Below are 14,896 nucleotides of genomic sequence, written 5' to 3'. Positions count from 1 at the left end.
AAACTTGGAAGTTTGTGTGGCAGCTTTGCATCAAATTAAGTCTAAAGGCACCCTTTTTCAACAGCAGTTGCTCACTTCATGGCTCGTGTTGGTAATTCTCTTAGCGCTTCCAACTTTTTCATTCTTACTGTATTGGTTACAGTGATCAGGAATCTCTGCTGTTACTATTGCAAAAAGACCACAACTTGCTGAAGGCTCAGATGATGGCTAGCAAGATTTTTAAATCAAGGTATATACATTTTTTTAGACATAATGCTATTGACAGTGTAAATATAACTTTTATATGCACGGGGAAACCAAAAAATTCATGCAACTCACTTTACTGCATTATTGCAGGGGTCTGAACCCACAGTCTCTCTGAAGTATGCTTATATTTAATGAACAAGTATCTAGTTTCAATGAGTATTAACATTCTGCCGTATTTTCATTCTCTATCCTATATGATGTTTCTGGAGGGTGTGGGGAGCAGGGCGCCTTCATCTACACAGTAGACTGAGTCTGAATCAATGATGAGCTAGGTGTCACTCCTTTCACAGAAGCAGGTCCTCTCCCCTGAACTACACCATATGCCATGTACTATTTAGAAACGTTTGGGTGTAACGATACATTCTGTAAATAACAAGTACTCATATCTGCATTTTTAGTGTCTAGAACAGGTCCAAGTTAAGCATTTAACAGATACTTGGTAAATAAATCTGCCACCATTTTATCCAAAGACCAAAAATTCCTCCAAAACACATATGAAATATTCAGCCTTTTAAGTCCTGATCATAACACAAACATCATCTTGTTAAATGTACTGGTACCAAAAAGGGAAAAAAAAAAAGACAGTCTTCTTTCTGTAATTCTTTATTAAAAATACTGCTGTACACATATAGACTGAAAACAGGATTAAAGATGAAATAACCCAGACCGGGGTCATGACGTTAGAACTTAACACACTGGTGCTTTTCAGGGAAGTTGTTGACATCCAAATCACAGAACCAAGGTCGAAGGCAAAAACACAAAGGTGCCCTCAAAAATATTTACAATGAAGTAAACGCACTGACAGAATTTAAAATAGGTACGAAAAGCTGAAATGACCAATGTTACATGATTTCAAGGGTTGTCCTTTCTGTGCTTTTATATCTGTCATAACAGGAAGGTGTGGGAATTTTACATCCTTAATTTGAATACTCTCAGATATTAAAATCTTCCTATGAATTAAAAAGACTAACTTTTAGACAACCTCTTAAGTGGAATTACACTATGGAAAAGAGGGCTCCCCCAAAAAACACCTAAGCAGAACTAATAAGAGTGCTATTGAAAACCATTCCCAATAAAAACTAAATGAAAAATAAATATAAAACAAAGCTTAAAAAAAAATGACGCTTACCTGACACCAACTGTTTTCTGGCTGACAATATTTACTCGTGGAAACATATCAGTTGTCTGCCTTTTCTATTCAAACCAAGTCCTGAGGTTACTAGGGGCTGAAGCAAACTAGCGTTTCACGACGCAAACACTCTTGGGTTTGTGATTTGAGCCTGCCTTGCAGAGGGAAGTTTGCTGGTCTGTACAGAATGAGAAAATCAAGCCCTATTTTACCCCTGCCCTTCCTTAGCTTTCACATAACATTGGTCCACAAATTAAATTTTCAAAAAGTTCCCAGACCCCGAAACTAAAATAGATGATCCCCTTTCATTTTCAAAGAAAACAATATTGGAAAAAATCTCCAGCCCGCTTATAAATTAAGCATTTCATATTTCTTCTAGAATACAAGTAGTTCTTTTTTGTACAAAAGAATTACAATATGATTTGTCAAAAAACATATAAAAAGACAGCTGCTCTTCCTCAAATACATGAGCTAATAATGATAAAAGACCTTTGCATGTTAATGTCTCCAAGTTCTTGTTCCTTTTACATAAAAAAAGAACATTATGGTGGCAAATGTTAATTATCCTTTGAATAGTGAACATTATGTTCTTTTTAAAATCCATCCTGATCAAATGCAATAATTGATTTCCTTTTTAACTCAACAACTGATGTTACCAAACGTGGACTCATACACACTTGTTAAAACATGTAAAGCATATCTGTGGTCTTCAAAGCTTTTGGGTGAAGAGGTGCTTTTTCTTGATGCAAATCTCAAGGCAGAGAAAATCATTTTAAAGCTTATAAAAAGTGGACAGAGAAATATTAAAAACTTCTCTGAAAACTACAAATATGAATAGTTATTAAAATTGAAGACTGTCACATCAGTTGCAAGTGCCTGGAAGTCCCTCCCGACCTTCTGAGTTTCCACATTTCTTCATCGTTGTGTGGTGAGCACCCAGTGCTAGTAAAACATTCAGTGCTGGGAAAGGAGATAAGAGTCTTCATTACTGGTTTTTATGAAAGAAAATTCCTATGTATTTGGCAGTCTTCAGTATCTAAGTACAGGTATTTCATTGACTAGAAATTCCATGAATACCCAAGTTTGGCGACAACTGCACGTCCAAATGTTAAGAAAGTTAAGAGGAGGAAAATTCCAAACTTTTGAGATTGACTGACTCAGGAATACCTCACAGAGTTATTATTATCAAAAGCACTATGACTTTGGGCTAAGCAGTGACTGCAAAGGCACAGCAGACTGTGATCCTTCCAGATCCAGGCTGTAGGACTTCAGAAAGCTCTCAACGCCAGACCACTGCTGTGTGCAGTTTGTCTTCTGAACAGTGTCTCTGCATCTGTGTCCAGTGTAAAGTACCATAGTAAAGCTGTGGTTCAAAGAACAGAACTTTATACAAAAAAAGAAAGAACCTAAAGCAACAGACTCCTGACCTTCAGGCCTTTAACACAATTTCTTAATGTTTTTTTTCTATTAAAAAAATGGCATAAATGTATCTGATTAGCAGGGGAACACCTTTTTTTAAAAAAAGGCTCTGGTTGAATCTGGAGCGAAGAGTTCTGTATGCTCCTTCAGTGTCTGTCTATCCTCATTCAGAAAGGATTTAAATCAGCTGAGAGGGGAATTCATGCCCAATAATTCACTGATATTTTTCTGTGTTCTTAAAAACAAAACAAAAAACACAAAAAAACTCTCAATCTGAACAAACAGTGGGTGGCATACAGAGCCTGCATACAATACTCTTACAGGAACTATGCACTATACTGTACTTCCATGAAATCACTGACCTGGTCCGTTACGTTATTCAGGGCAACCCCTCCCCCAAAGAGCAAATTCTGCACCCCTCAGTGAACAAAAATGCTGCCCAGCATGGTTTCCCAAAAGTGTCCTTGCAAATAGTTTCCCTTAATAAGTATACAACATGGCAAAAGTTCAAAGATCAAAAAAAGTCTTTAAAAAATTAAAATTAGTGCATATACAAGTGGGGAAAAAAAACAAAAGCTGGAACATCATTCACCTAATGGTGCTCCTTGATCTAAAATAAATTCTTCACAGGTGTGGCCCCGCCGGCAGCCACAGCTCGGGGCTGAGGGAGACATTCTTTCTTTCAAGTAACAGCGCACCTGACCCAAGTGCAAGCAGCTCTGCTCATCTTCTGCGTGCTTCCCCGACGTGAGATGAGATGATGAGAACAGTTCAGCTGTAGTGCAATCTGCTATTGGTTAAGCTCCTTGGCCATATCCCGCCTTTTTTTTTTTTTTTTTAAGCAAATACTACAACTGACCATTCGCAGCTGCAATCAGTTCTTGAAAAGTATTTTCAAAGCATCGCTTTAAGTCACTGTAAGTCACCACAAGTACACTCTTCTCATCTCTGGAAATGAGGCTTATTTTTTCTGGCACACCAGCATCTAACTGAAACAGACAGACACACAAAATGTGAAGTGCAAGCAACAGTAATATATGAAATTTTTTAAAATTGTGTCACATCCCCCTCTAGATAATCATAAATATTTTACACCACTAGTCAATATGCACACACTTTTCAACTCAGTTGTGTTTTTTAAAAACATTGCCCTATGTTGCTGCCTGTCTGTCTTTCACGCTTAACACTCGGGTGCAATACTTTCCATCCAGTTGATACTCCACAAAATGCAGACTTCAATTATTCCCCCAATATCTTCCAGTCTTTTGGCGTCATGAATTACAGTGCAATGAACATATTTGGCTACTTAATTTTTTTCTTCTGTAGAATTACTTTCCTAGGAGAGACGGAATCAAGAAGTCTGAGGAGTTTTATAGCTTAATACATACAGCCAAATTGCTTTCCAAAGGACATCGAACAGCACAAATTTATGATCTGTACCAATTTACCAGTAACACATCAAATGAGTGCCTTGCTATTTTAATTTACCTTTTTTAATGTTTTTTTCCCCACCTTTTTAACTAATGTTACCAAATGTTTTCATACGTTTACTTCTGTTATTTCCACTTGGATGAATGCCAGTATATGATCATTATCAAATCCCTATCTATCAGGATCTGGCAATAACATTTTAATAAGGCCTTTATAAAGCATTAGTAAGAATCCTGAGTTCATCAAATAACTTCTCCTGTTAGGATTTTCACTTTACTTTTGTTAGTTTTCAATGTACCTTTTTCCTTCCCTTTTCATTAATTCATTAAAATGTTTAACACTAATTCTGAAAACAATAGCCTTTCAAATCATTTTACCATCTAATTTCTGTCATTTCCACCAAAATAATCTATGTAAAAATTTAATTTTTGTATCACCAAAATGACCATCCATCCCTTTTATTACACTCTTTCTAAACAAAAAATTGTCACATTTTCAGATTTAGGATAAACTTCTTTACTCCTATTTTATTTACTCTGAGTTATTTACTCCCAGTTATTTTATGAAATGAAACAGAATTTTCTCCAAAGCTTCAGTTATCCTGATACTCAGTGAGTAATCTTCATCTACAGCGTCTGTTCATGGCTATTCCACAGGCTCTCCCTGGCAGTATCTATTCCAGGTTCACGTGTTTTTGCTTTGATACTATAGACTCTGTTTTCTAAAATCTGGCAGCATTATTCTCCACTCGGTGCTTAAGAAAAATGTTTTCTCCAAAAGAAAAAGGACAAAAAAATATATAAATCGTACCAGATTAGCTAAATTGTACATACAGTCTTGTTCTGTCTTAATATAGGTTACTGACAACACTCTCCAAAGAGTTTTAAGGAAATTCAAACATGATAAAGTACGCTTAAAAATAAAACCCATTTTATCTGGAGGATGAGCACACTGTAGCCAACAGATATAAATCATGGGCCACAGTGGCTAGTTTCTGCTCTAACTGTTGCAATTTAGGGACAGCTTAGACCAGGGGTCAGCAGAAAAGGGCCAGACAGTAAACGCTTTCAATTTCATGGCCATATACAAGCCTCTGTTTCATATTGTTAGTTGTTGTTTTTACAATCTTTCTAAAATGTGAGAAAAAATTCTTAGCTTGTAGGTTGTCTAAAAACAGGCAAAGTATTTGGTCCACAGGCAGCCAACCCCTGTTTCACATACAAACCTAAACAAAGGTGACGGTTTACCTCTGGAGACCCTTTTCTCTCCATGATTATAAGTAGTTCACAAGGAAAATGCATTCCTCCCTTCCTCTGTAAATCCCATCCCTCCTGCTGCTGCTGCTGCTGCTGCTGCTAAGTCACTTCAGTCGTGTCCGACTCTGTGTGACCCCACAGTCGGAAGCCCACCAGGCTCCCCCGTCCCTGGGATTCTCCAGGCAAGAACACTGGAGTGGGTTGCCATTTCCTTCTCCAATGTGTGAAAAGTGAAAGTGAAGTCGCTCAGTCGAGTCCGACCCTTAGCGACCCCACGGACTGCAGCCTACCAGGCTCCTCTGTCCATGGGATTTTCTAGGCAAGAGTACTGGAGTGGCTTGCCATTGCCTTCTCCGCCATCCCTCCTAGGCCTCTCTAAAACACAAAGCTCGCCTCTTAAATAAACTTATGACATGCCTCTACCAACATGGTTCATCTAACCACCTACCCCCCATTTATCACAGCGGGCTCTGCCGGCATGCCCAGCCCTGCGCTCTCAGTTTTAACACTTGACTGACACCCTGAGCTGAGAGCACTCAACATGACTCACAACGGCAAAGAAAGGAATTCAACTTTTAAAGATATTTAAATGCAAAAGTATTTTTGTCTTTCCCACTCATGGCCTCATATGTTGAAACAAACTACACCTGGTAAATAAAATACAGTGGGAGTGGGTTGGGGGAGAAGAGGCAGTCATTTCGTGACATCTGATCACAACAAAAAGATCCACCATGAAAAATTCTGAAATTATTCATGCAGGTTTAAAAAAAATACTCCCATTCTAGAAACTGCTAATTATGAATAACATGCCCTGTATACTACAGCAGAATACAGAGACGTAATTCCTTACGTCTCTTAGTATTTATACAAGATGCAGCTCTATAAACTGCAGATTATAGCATCATAATCTTCCAAGTCCGGACCCAGATTACCTTGTTAAGACAAGAAATGATATGACTGAGGTCAATCCAAGGAGCACCCGCTTCTGTCACCTGATGAAAAAGATGATCCCTAAAGAGCTTCAACAGGTACCGGTCTCCCGTCTCCGACCAGGTAGGATCCTTCTGAAACCTGAGGGAAGGGAATATTAACTTCAATAACTCATGCTTACACCACAAAGCTGTATGTTTATACTTCAGACTCAAAACCAGTTTTATTATTGTCTACACTCAACCAGAAAGTAGGGTCTGTGTGTGGCTTTTTTAAATCTAATTTTTATGTCCAGAGTGCCCATAGATTTTTAAAAATAATCTCACCGAACATGGAAGTATATGAATACCATTTTCTACTTCTCAAAGCAATCACCCCCTTACATACTCCTACTTCACAATCCCTTCCTCACTTAGGCCCCTACCATTAGACAAAATGGGGAAGAAAGCAAATGACCTCTCTCTATAGGGTAGAGAGAGATGTCAGACATGTCTTCCGCTTTTCTGGGGGCATAAAACAGGGAAATGTTTAGGACTGAACAAAATGGGGTAGATACTGGTTTCCTACCATCATGTGATGATGTGAAAGTAAGTGGCAAAGAGCTGGAAAACTGCCAGATGGTCACTGTTAGTTTTCAGTGACCTATGAAACATACAGGTTACAGAAAGCTGCAATTGCATATGGAGAGAATGCTATTTAAAAACAGGGACACAGTATAGACCAGAAACAAGAATTCACCTGGGAAGCCAAGGAAGGCTTTCCAGAGAGGGAATGGGTGCTCTCCCCAGGGAAGCAGGCCTCTTGGTCAGAGGCCTCAGGATGTGCAAGGGACAGAGCAAGGAGCACCTAAACAAGGAGAGACAAGTGAGGCCGGATGGCGCTGGGGGAGGAGAGAGGATCCGAGCACAGGACCGGAGCGAGGACAAGGAGGGGCACAAGAAAAGACGGGCAAACAGCACAAGAGGCAAGGAGGAAATTAAAAGGAAAAACAGGCAGATCTGAAGCAAGGATGAAAAGGGAGAGGTCAGGACATGCAGCCTTAGATCACATGTAAAAATGAGGTCGGCATTCTGAGAACAAAGAGGGAAACCCCACAGTCATGTATCTGCTTTATTAAGATCACTCCAGGGTCTTTCGATTAAAAGCTGATTAAACATAACCATTTATCTCTGTTCCTTTTCAAAATCCCAGCCAACTGACAGTAAGTGTCTAAGAAAGTGTATAGACAGACAAGGACAAAGAGATCAGAAACAACAGGAGACAAAAAATAGTCACAAAAATTAAAAAGGTGAAAAACAAACAGGTAAGCAGCATGACTTAGCAGATCTGAAAAAATCTGAGCTCTAATGCTTTGTGGGGTGCTTGAAGGTGAAGTCATTAGTGGGATTTCCTAAGAGATACTGCAGGGGACAAAATAAAAGTTAAACAAAAATTTAAAAAACCCATTCAGTAAAAATCTATAATTGACAGCCTCAGAGAAAAATGAATTAAAAGCTCTATGACAAATATTCAGAAAGCAGAAAGTTTTTGGAAATTTAAAATATAGCAGAAATTGAAAAAATTTAAAGGATTAGTGGAAAAACCCTTTAATTTTAGACCAAGTAAATTGAGATTATTGCCTAGAGTACAAATTTAAAGCATTAGGAAAAAAAGCATTAACTTCAGACAAAATAAGTTGAGATTTTTGGCTACAAAGCACAACACTAAGACACAATATGGAAAACAGAAGAGAATATTAGAAAATCAATTGCAAAGGTCTAACATCTAAGCAGCGCGAATTTCAGAAAGAGGTTTGCAAAGAAACAGTAAGACAACTTGCAAGAACTAAAAGATATAAACTCCCAAGGTTAAAAGGCCCATCTATTGACTCATCAGAATGAATCAAAAACTCACCACCACAGCACATCGTTGTGAATTTCTGCACATCAATGATTTAAAAAGGAGGGGGAATTGTCCTAAAAGCATGAGGATGAAGAAAAATTTGGAAAGAAAATAGCTTTGACTCTGTCTATAAGTTAAGACAATAAATGGAGCAGTGCTTCAAATTCTGAAAGAAACTATCATTACTATTACTGAACTATGCATTAGAGGTACTAACACAGTCACTCAAGAGACATCAAAAGTACAGAAATGAGAAGGAAGGAAATATGACTATCATTATATGAAGACATGACTGAGAAACACAGAAGAATCTACTGAAAAACTACCCAAACACCAGAAGTCCCACGCTACAAAATTTATAGAAATCAATCGTTTTCACATACACCGGATAACAAAGAATCTAAGAAGACAGAATGGAGGAAATTTCCACTGATAACAGCAACAAGAAAAAACACCTAAGAATAAACTTAGTGTACTGTAACTATATGAAGAACAACATAAACTCTGAAGGTTACTAAAGCAGACATCAGCAAATACAGTGACATGCCATTATCTTAGTGAAGGTAACTCCACATCTAAAAAACACAAATGCTCCTTAAGCTTACTAATAAATTTAATAAAACCAATAAAACAGAGATAAGAAAAAGTTAACACTAGTAGATTTTAAATGCCATTCATTAAGATAGTGTGAAAGAGCTGCTGCCTTAATGAACCAGTGGGAAAAGCTAGACTATGCAATAAATAGCTTTTGGACCACTGTGGGTGGCAGGGGTGGCAGTGAATTCATACCTTACATCCTATATAAATTCCAAATATATAAAAAATTTTAATATGAAAAAAAATGAAACCTAAGTATTCTAAGTGTTCTAGAAAATACTTGATGATCCCTTCATAAGATTATATTAAGAGCAGAAATGCTAACTTTCTGACCATGACTCAAAATCCAGAAGCAAAAAGTAAATTCGATCAGTTTGACTACTATAAAAATGTCTGTATGGGAAAAAACTGAGCAGAGTCAAAAGAAAGATGACAAACTTAAAAAAAAAAAAAAAAAGGATCACAAAGGTCAGATCCCTCTGTCTCCTACACAGCAAAAAAAACAGAAAATGCAACTGGAAATAAAGATGGATAAGACAGACAGAACAGGAAACAGAAATGAATCAGAAAGAGAGGCAATATGCTCAATATGAGTAAATACCGGAAAACCTGCACTGAGATTCAATTTTTCATCTATCAGGTTGTCAAAAACCCAGAAGTTCAGAAAAAGTATTGCTAGTGAAAGACTCTCATGCACTGTACACTGGTAAATCCTTCTAACAGCTATCAAATTACAGTCACAAATTCCAGCAGGTACTGACCTCATAATCAGAGTTGGACCTATACTTGTACACACACAAAATTAAGTATGCTAAAGTCAGTCCCTGAAGAACTGCTTACACTAGCAAAGGCTGAGAACAACTCAAAAGGCCATTGATAAGGAACTGGAGAGACAAATTACAGAGCATCCACAGGATGGACCATCACATGGCCACTGACCATGAGGAAGCACGGCACTGTGGTTAAGATAGCACAGACTCTGGAACCACATGCCTGGACTCGAGTCCTGACTTTATCTGTGACCCCGGAGGCTTCTACCCTCTCTACGCTTCTATCTCTCTATTAAAAGGAAACACTGAAGTATCCGTACTATGGGTTGTTACTAGGATTCAGTTAGGTCATGTTTGTTAACTATTGAGAACATTGCTGGGCATACACTAAACATATCTGTACAAAGATTTCCAAAATACATTGTTATGAGAAAACATACTGTCATGTGCAATATACAGACCACTGTACATCACTTACAGTTTGTACATATTTTAAAGTAGAGGGGTGATAAGAATATACAGTTGTTAACTCAGGGAATATGTACAAGAGACTAATAAAGGCTGGTAGGAGGAGTGGAGAGACTGGGGGTGTCAGGTATGAAAGGTTTTCACTACAAACCTTTTCTACTTTTAAAGAAACTGGTTCATACACACTATACTCAAAAGATTTCACTAATAAAAAGAATTTTCTGAGGACATATACCCAATCATATTATCAATAAAGTATGAAAGCTGAACAAAGATATTTTTAGACTTCCAAGCACTGGGAAAAAAACTCCCCTTTCTCAGGAAGCTACAGAAGGATGTGATTTATTAAAGCAGAAGAGTAAACCAATGCAAAAAGCAAGAAACAGGGTCTGCAACACAGAGCGGGGAGGAAAAGAGGGAGAGCTCCCAGGGCGAGAGTGAAGGGGAGCCTGGGGTCGCAGCTGAGGGCGCCAGCAGGCTGGACAGCACCAGCCCCGACAGGGGCCGAGGGCAGAGCCCCGGGCGGCCTAATTTCCCTAATGGGGAGGAAAAAGGAAGAGAGGTTATCACTCATTTTTGGCCACATGGAAGGGTGTTTTATATGTGGCAGTGAATTTAGAATGAACTGGTGGTAAATATTTTTCACTTGCTTAGTTTTCTACATAAGACAAGTATTCACACCAGGAAAACAAAAATCAAAAACAAAATACAAAACAAAGGAAATGTCATGATTTACTGTGTGGTGAAACTACAAAACAGTATTTACCCTGCTCTAATAATGTCAGCACTGAATACTCATCTTAAAATTCAGGGGTTAAGTGGTACAGTGTGTGTGTGTGTTTAGTTAAGGGAAAGGTGTATGAGATACAGCCTCATCTGCCACAGGACAAAGTCATTAGCTGAGTTATACACTGAAGAAAAATCAAGAAACAGCACTTAAGCACATATTTTTAAATAAAGAGATAAATGCCAGAAGAAGCAATTAAGAACTTTTAAAATGGTTCAACATATGACCACATTCTCTTTATTTAGAAAAATCACTAGGGAAAATGCTGACTGAATCTTCTAACTTTGAAGAAAGGTTTGTGAATTTAAATTTTGTGGTCGAAACCACTCCCTCAAGCAATGGTATTTACCTCTATGAACAGCAGTTAACAATCCTGAAATGTAGCTTGTACCACAGTCACCACAGCTACTGTTTCACATTGTCTTTGGGACAGGTATGAAGTATAAACATCAACCTTGCTTCTTTCTTGATCATACAATTAACTTTAACTCACAAACAAGGTAGAACTAAACAATAACGTAAGATGGTGATGCCTTTCCAGTGTCACTCATGTGATAGCTATAAACAATGCACTTTAATAGAAAATAAGAGGCATGAAACAATTGGAAATATCAAAAAGATACAATCTGACCATGGTAAACGGAACAGGCTTCAAAAAGCAGACGTGGAAAGGCAGTACTGACAGGCAGAAAATGTTCCCTCACAGGCAGACCACAACAGAGGTTTTTAACACAGTGTATTTTTTGTCTGTGTGTGTGTGTGTCTGTCTGTCTCTCTGTGTGTATGTGTAATCCCTAAGGACAACCACAACCAGGGCTGTGGTTAAAAACACCGCCCTAATGGCTAACAACAGGCTTAAAAGGTCATTTTACATGAGAATTCTTCTCTTTTCCCAAATAAAATCAGTAAGAATAAAGTATACTCATTCTGGTTATGCAAAACAGTGCCCTTGATTGAAAACATTATGTAAAATACTGTAAATCCTTACTCCGGCCTCTCATTGATTGTTCCCAATTTTGCTAGAAGCCTAAACAGTCTTCCATTTTGAACCTCCTATAAAACATTTTAAAAAGAGAGAGAATATTAATGTTCCAGCTAACTGAATATAGAAGCAAACGTTTATAAAACCGGTATCCTGTACCAATATTTGCTTTAAACCATAAACCCTAATATCCCCACCTTTTGGTTATACTTTTGAATATAACATGTTCTTTTTACATACTGTAATACTCAAGAAGATTATGCAACTGTCCCTTTTTTTATTGGATTATAGTTTTTGTGTTACTTTCAGGTGTTATAGCAAAGTGATTCAGTTACACATATACATATATTCATTCTTTTTCAGATTTTTCTCATATAGGTTATCACAGACTGGAGTAGTTTCCTGTGCTACACAGTAGGACCCTATTGGTTATCTACCTTATATACAGTAGGGTGTATGTATTAGTCACAAGCCGGTGATTTATTCTTCCCCCACTGTAGCTGTCTACTACTAAGATTGCATATTAAAAAAAAAAAAAATCAAGATTGTATCTCAAGACTGTAGCAAAACCATGAACGAAAAAAAATAAGACAAATGCCCGGAGGACCTGAGAAATCAAAATACTGAACACTAAGTTTGAACAAAAATATCTGCAGTCTTAGCCAGCCGCGTACTATATCTAGCACAGTAATTACTGTTTTACAACTACTGATACACACAGATGCAGGTGCGAACACACTCCTTTAACTACACACTTTACCTTTGCAAGGTCTTCCTCTATGACATCATTTCTCATTTGAGCAGCATCCAATTGAGTATAAAATCGAGCACCAATCATGGGCATGATGTCATTTACACTTCGCATCCTGTTTTGGTCAGTCAACAAATATCTAACCAAAATAGAGAAGGATCACTTGAATGCCAAACACGCAGTTTACAGAACACAACCCACAAGCACACAGGGACTGCTGCCACCAGCATGTTAGTGTGCACAATTTCAAAAAAATTTTTTTCATGCAAGTCGAGTTCATTTTTAAAGCTTAATGATTGTATTTCTTTTCTCTGGAAAACTTTAAGAGCCAATGGAAAAAACTGTAAAAACGTCTCTTTTTCTAAATCTTTTACTACTATGAAAATGAGAAAGGAAAGCTGGGTATAGAATTACACTTACCATATTTCCATTCTCAAACCCTTCTTTACAATAGTGGGAGATGAAAAGATCCAAAGGTTTTGGGAGGGGTGGCTGTAGGTGGGGAAATTTTTCCATTGGTCTTCAAAACTAGTTTTTAAACTAAAACTCAAGACTTTCATTTTGGTTAGGGAAACAAGCCTGTGTTTTAGGAAGCTGTCTCCTGCTCTGTGACTTCATTTACCAGCTGTCATGGTGTTTTTATTTATGAGAAATCTCCATGCACTAACACACATCAGGAAAAAGAACAGTTTCTTCTACCATCATAACTAAGGCAGAAAAATACTACACGTCTCAAATGGCTACCTGTCAGAACACAATGATTATTGATCGTTTAATATTAGTATTCTGACAGGTCAGCCGTGTCCTAACCATTCCTAACAAAGCAGCTTCTAACTCTTCTGCGCTCTGCTTATAATTATACCTATTTTCTCCATAGGACTTATCTCTATCTTGCAAACATCTTACTTGTTGACGAGTTTATTAACTCCTCCCCATTATAATGGGGGGAAGCTCCAGAAGGAGGATTCTGTTCATCTTATAAAAAGTAGCTTCAGCATCTGACACAGAGTTAGGCATTCTTTTGTTGAATAAATGAACGGTTATAAACTCATGTGGACAATCTATGTCTTAGCCATTCACCTGTAATCACTGACATATTTACATCTAACTACTCACACTTAAATTATTATAAGCTATGTGACTTTGGAAAGTTATTTTATATCTCCCAGCCTCAGTTTTGACGTCTTTAAAATGGAGCTAGTAATGGTACTTAATTTAAAGGGTTATTGAGAGAATTAGGTGAATTAATTCATAATTCACATCAATCAGCTCAAAAGTACATGATACATAGTTTACTGCTCTGTAAATTTTGATTACTGGTTAGTATGAAAGTATGACTTTTTTGTTTATTCATTTTTTATTAAGGAAAATTTCAAACATTTATAGAAGGAGATAGAAGAGTATGATGAATCTTCACGTACCCATTACCCAGTTTCAATAATTATTAACTTATGGTCAATTTATTACACTTATACCCTTTACTCTCACTTTTATAAAAAGGGAAAATTATAACTTGAGATTATGTAAAACATCCTAGGTGTTGCAAGCTATGGCTAGAAATCACTGCTGTGATAATATATGAAACAAATATTTTTATTTAGGAGAAATCATCTTAGTTGATCATAAGAGGAACCAGGTAACCACTGGCTCCAGTGCTCTGTCACAAGCAGGACACTTAGGCCAGTGTAACAAAGCACAGGTGGGCAGCCCCATCCTCCGTCCCTCAGTTCCATACCACAGGGCTAGTCCAAAAAGAAACTGGATCATCCAGGGTTACACAGAAAGATCAGAAGGAACAGCTGGAAGCTAAAAGAGACTGAAAAGGATCAATAAGCTCTAATTGCTTCTAGAACATCATAGAAAAAAAAATTTCAACGGAGACTTCCTAGCATCTGCTCTGAATCATTTAAAATAAGAGTTCTAGTTGTCCCCCCTCCAGAATCCCCGATGTCAGACGCATCTTACAGACCACCGTGACAGCAGTCCACAGTGGATTGGGCTTCTCTTAAGCCCCAGTCATTTCAGATTTACAATCAAGGATTGCCTGGAGTATAAAGACACTGGGGGAGAAACACAGGGACCCTCACACACATACTCTCTGAAACAGGGGTGTGGGCCACACACCACACAACTGGGCTGCAGATGGGGTTATTTATGACAGCTCTTACAAAGATACTGACCACTCTGGAGAGTAGCACTATCTAATGGACTTTCTGAGATGATGCACGTGTTCCATGTCCATACTGTCC

General features: G+C 37.8%; 1 protein-coding gene across 8 annotated transcripts in view; it reads right to left on the bottom strand.

Annotated features, from left to right (window-relative positions):
* Window positions 1-809: 809 nt before the first annotated feature.
* The window catches only part of PAN3 (poly(A) specific ribonuclease subunit PAN3), a 124,816-nt gene continuing 110,729 nt past the window's right edge, over window positions 810-14,896 (bottom strand). For 6 of the 8 annotated variants that reach the window (XM_055426325.2, XM_055426326.2, XM_055426328.2 and 3 more), the window contains 4 exons: window positions 12,657-12,786; window positions 11,903-11,967; window positions 6,414-6,552; window positions 2,867-3,783 (listed from right to left, as the gene is read on the bottom strand). In XM_055426325.2, coding sequence (XP_055282300.1) covers window positions 3,643-3,783; window positions 6,414-6,552; window positions 11,903-11,967; window positions 12,657-12,786 — 475 coding nt within the window. In that variant the 3' untranslated portion in view covers window positions 2,867-3,642. Of the gene's footprint in view, window positions 2,336-2,866; window positions 3,784-6,413; window positions 6,553-11,902; window positions 11,968-12,655; window positions 12,787-14,382; window positions 14,464-14,896 lie in introns of those variants that run through there. The other 2 variants (XM_088842700.1, XR_008685987.2) reach the window with 2 other exon arrangements.

Source organism: Moschus berezovskii, chromosome 13 (genome assembly GCF_049115385.1).
Source record: "Moschus berezovskii isolate FMDL1 chromosome 13, NW_MosBer_1.0, whole genome shotgun sequence".
NCBI lineage: Eukaryota > Metazoa > Chordata > Mammalia > Artiodactyla > Moschidae > Moschus > Moschus berezovskii.
This window is presented reverse-complemented; position numbering and strand designations above follow the sequence as displayed.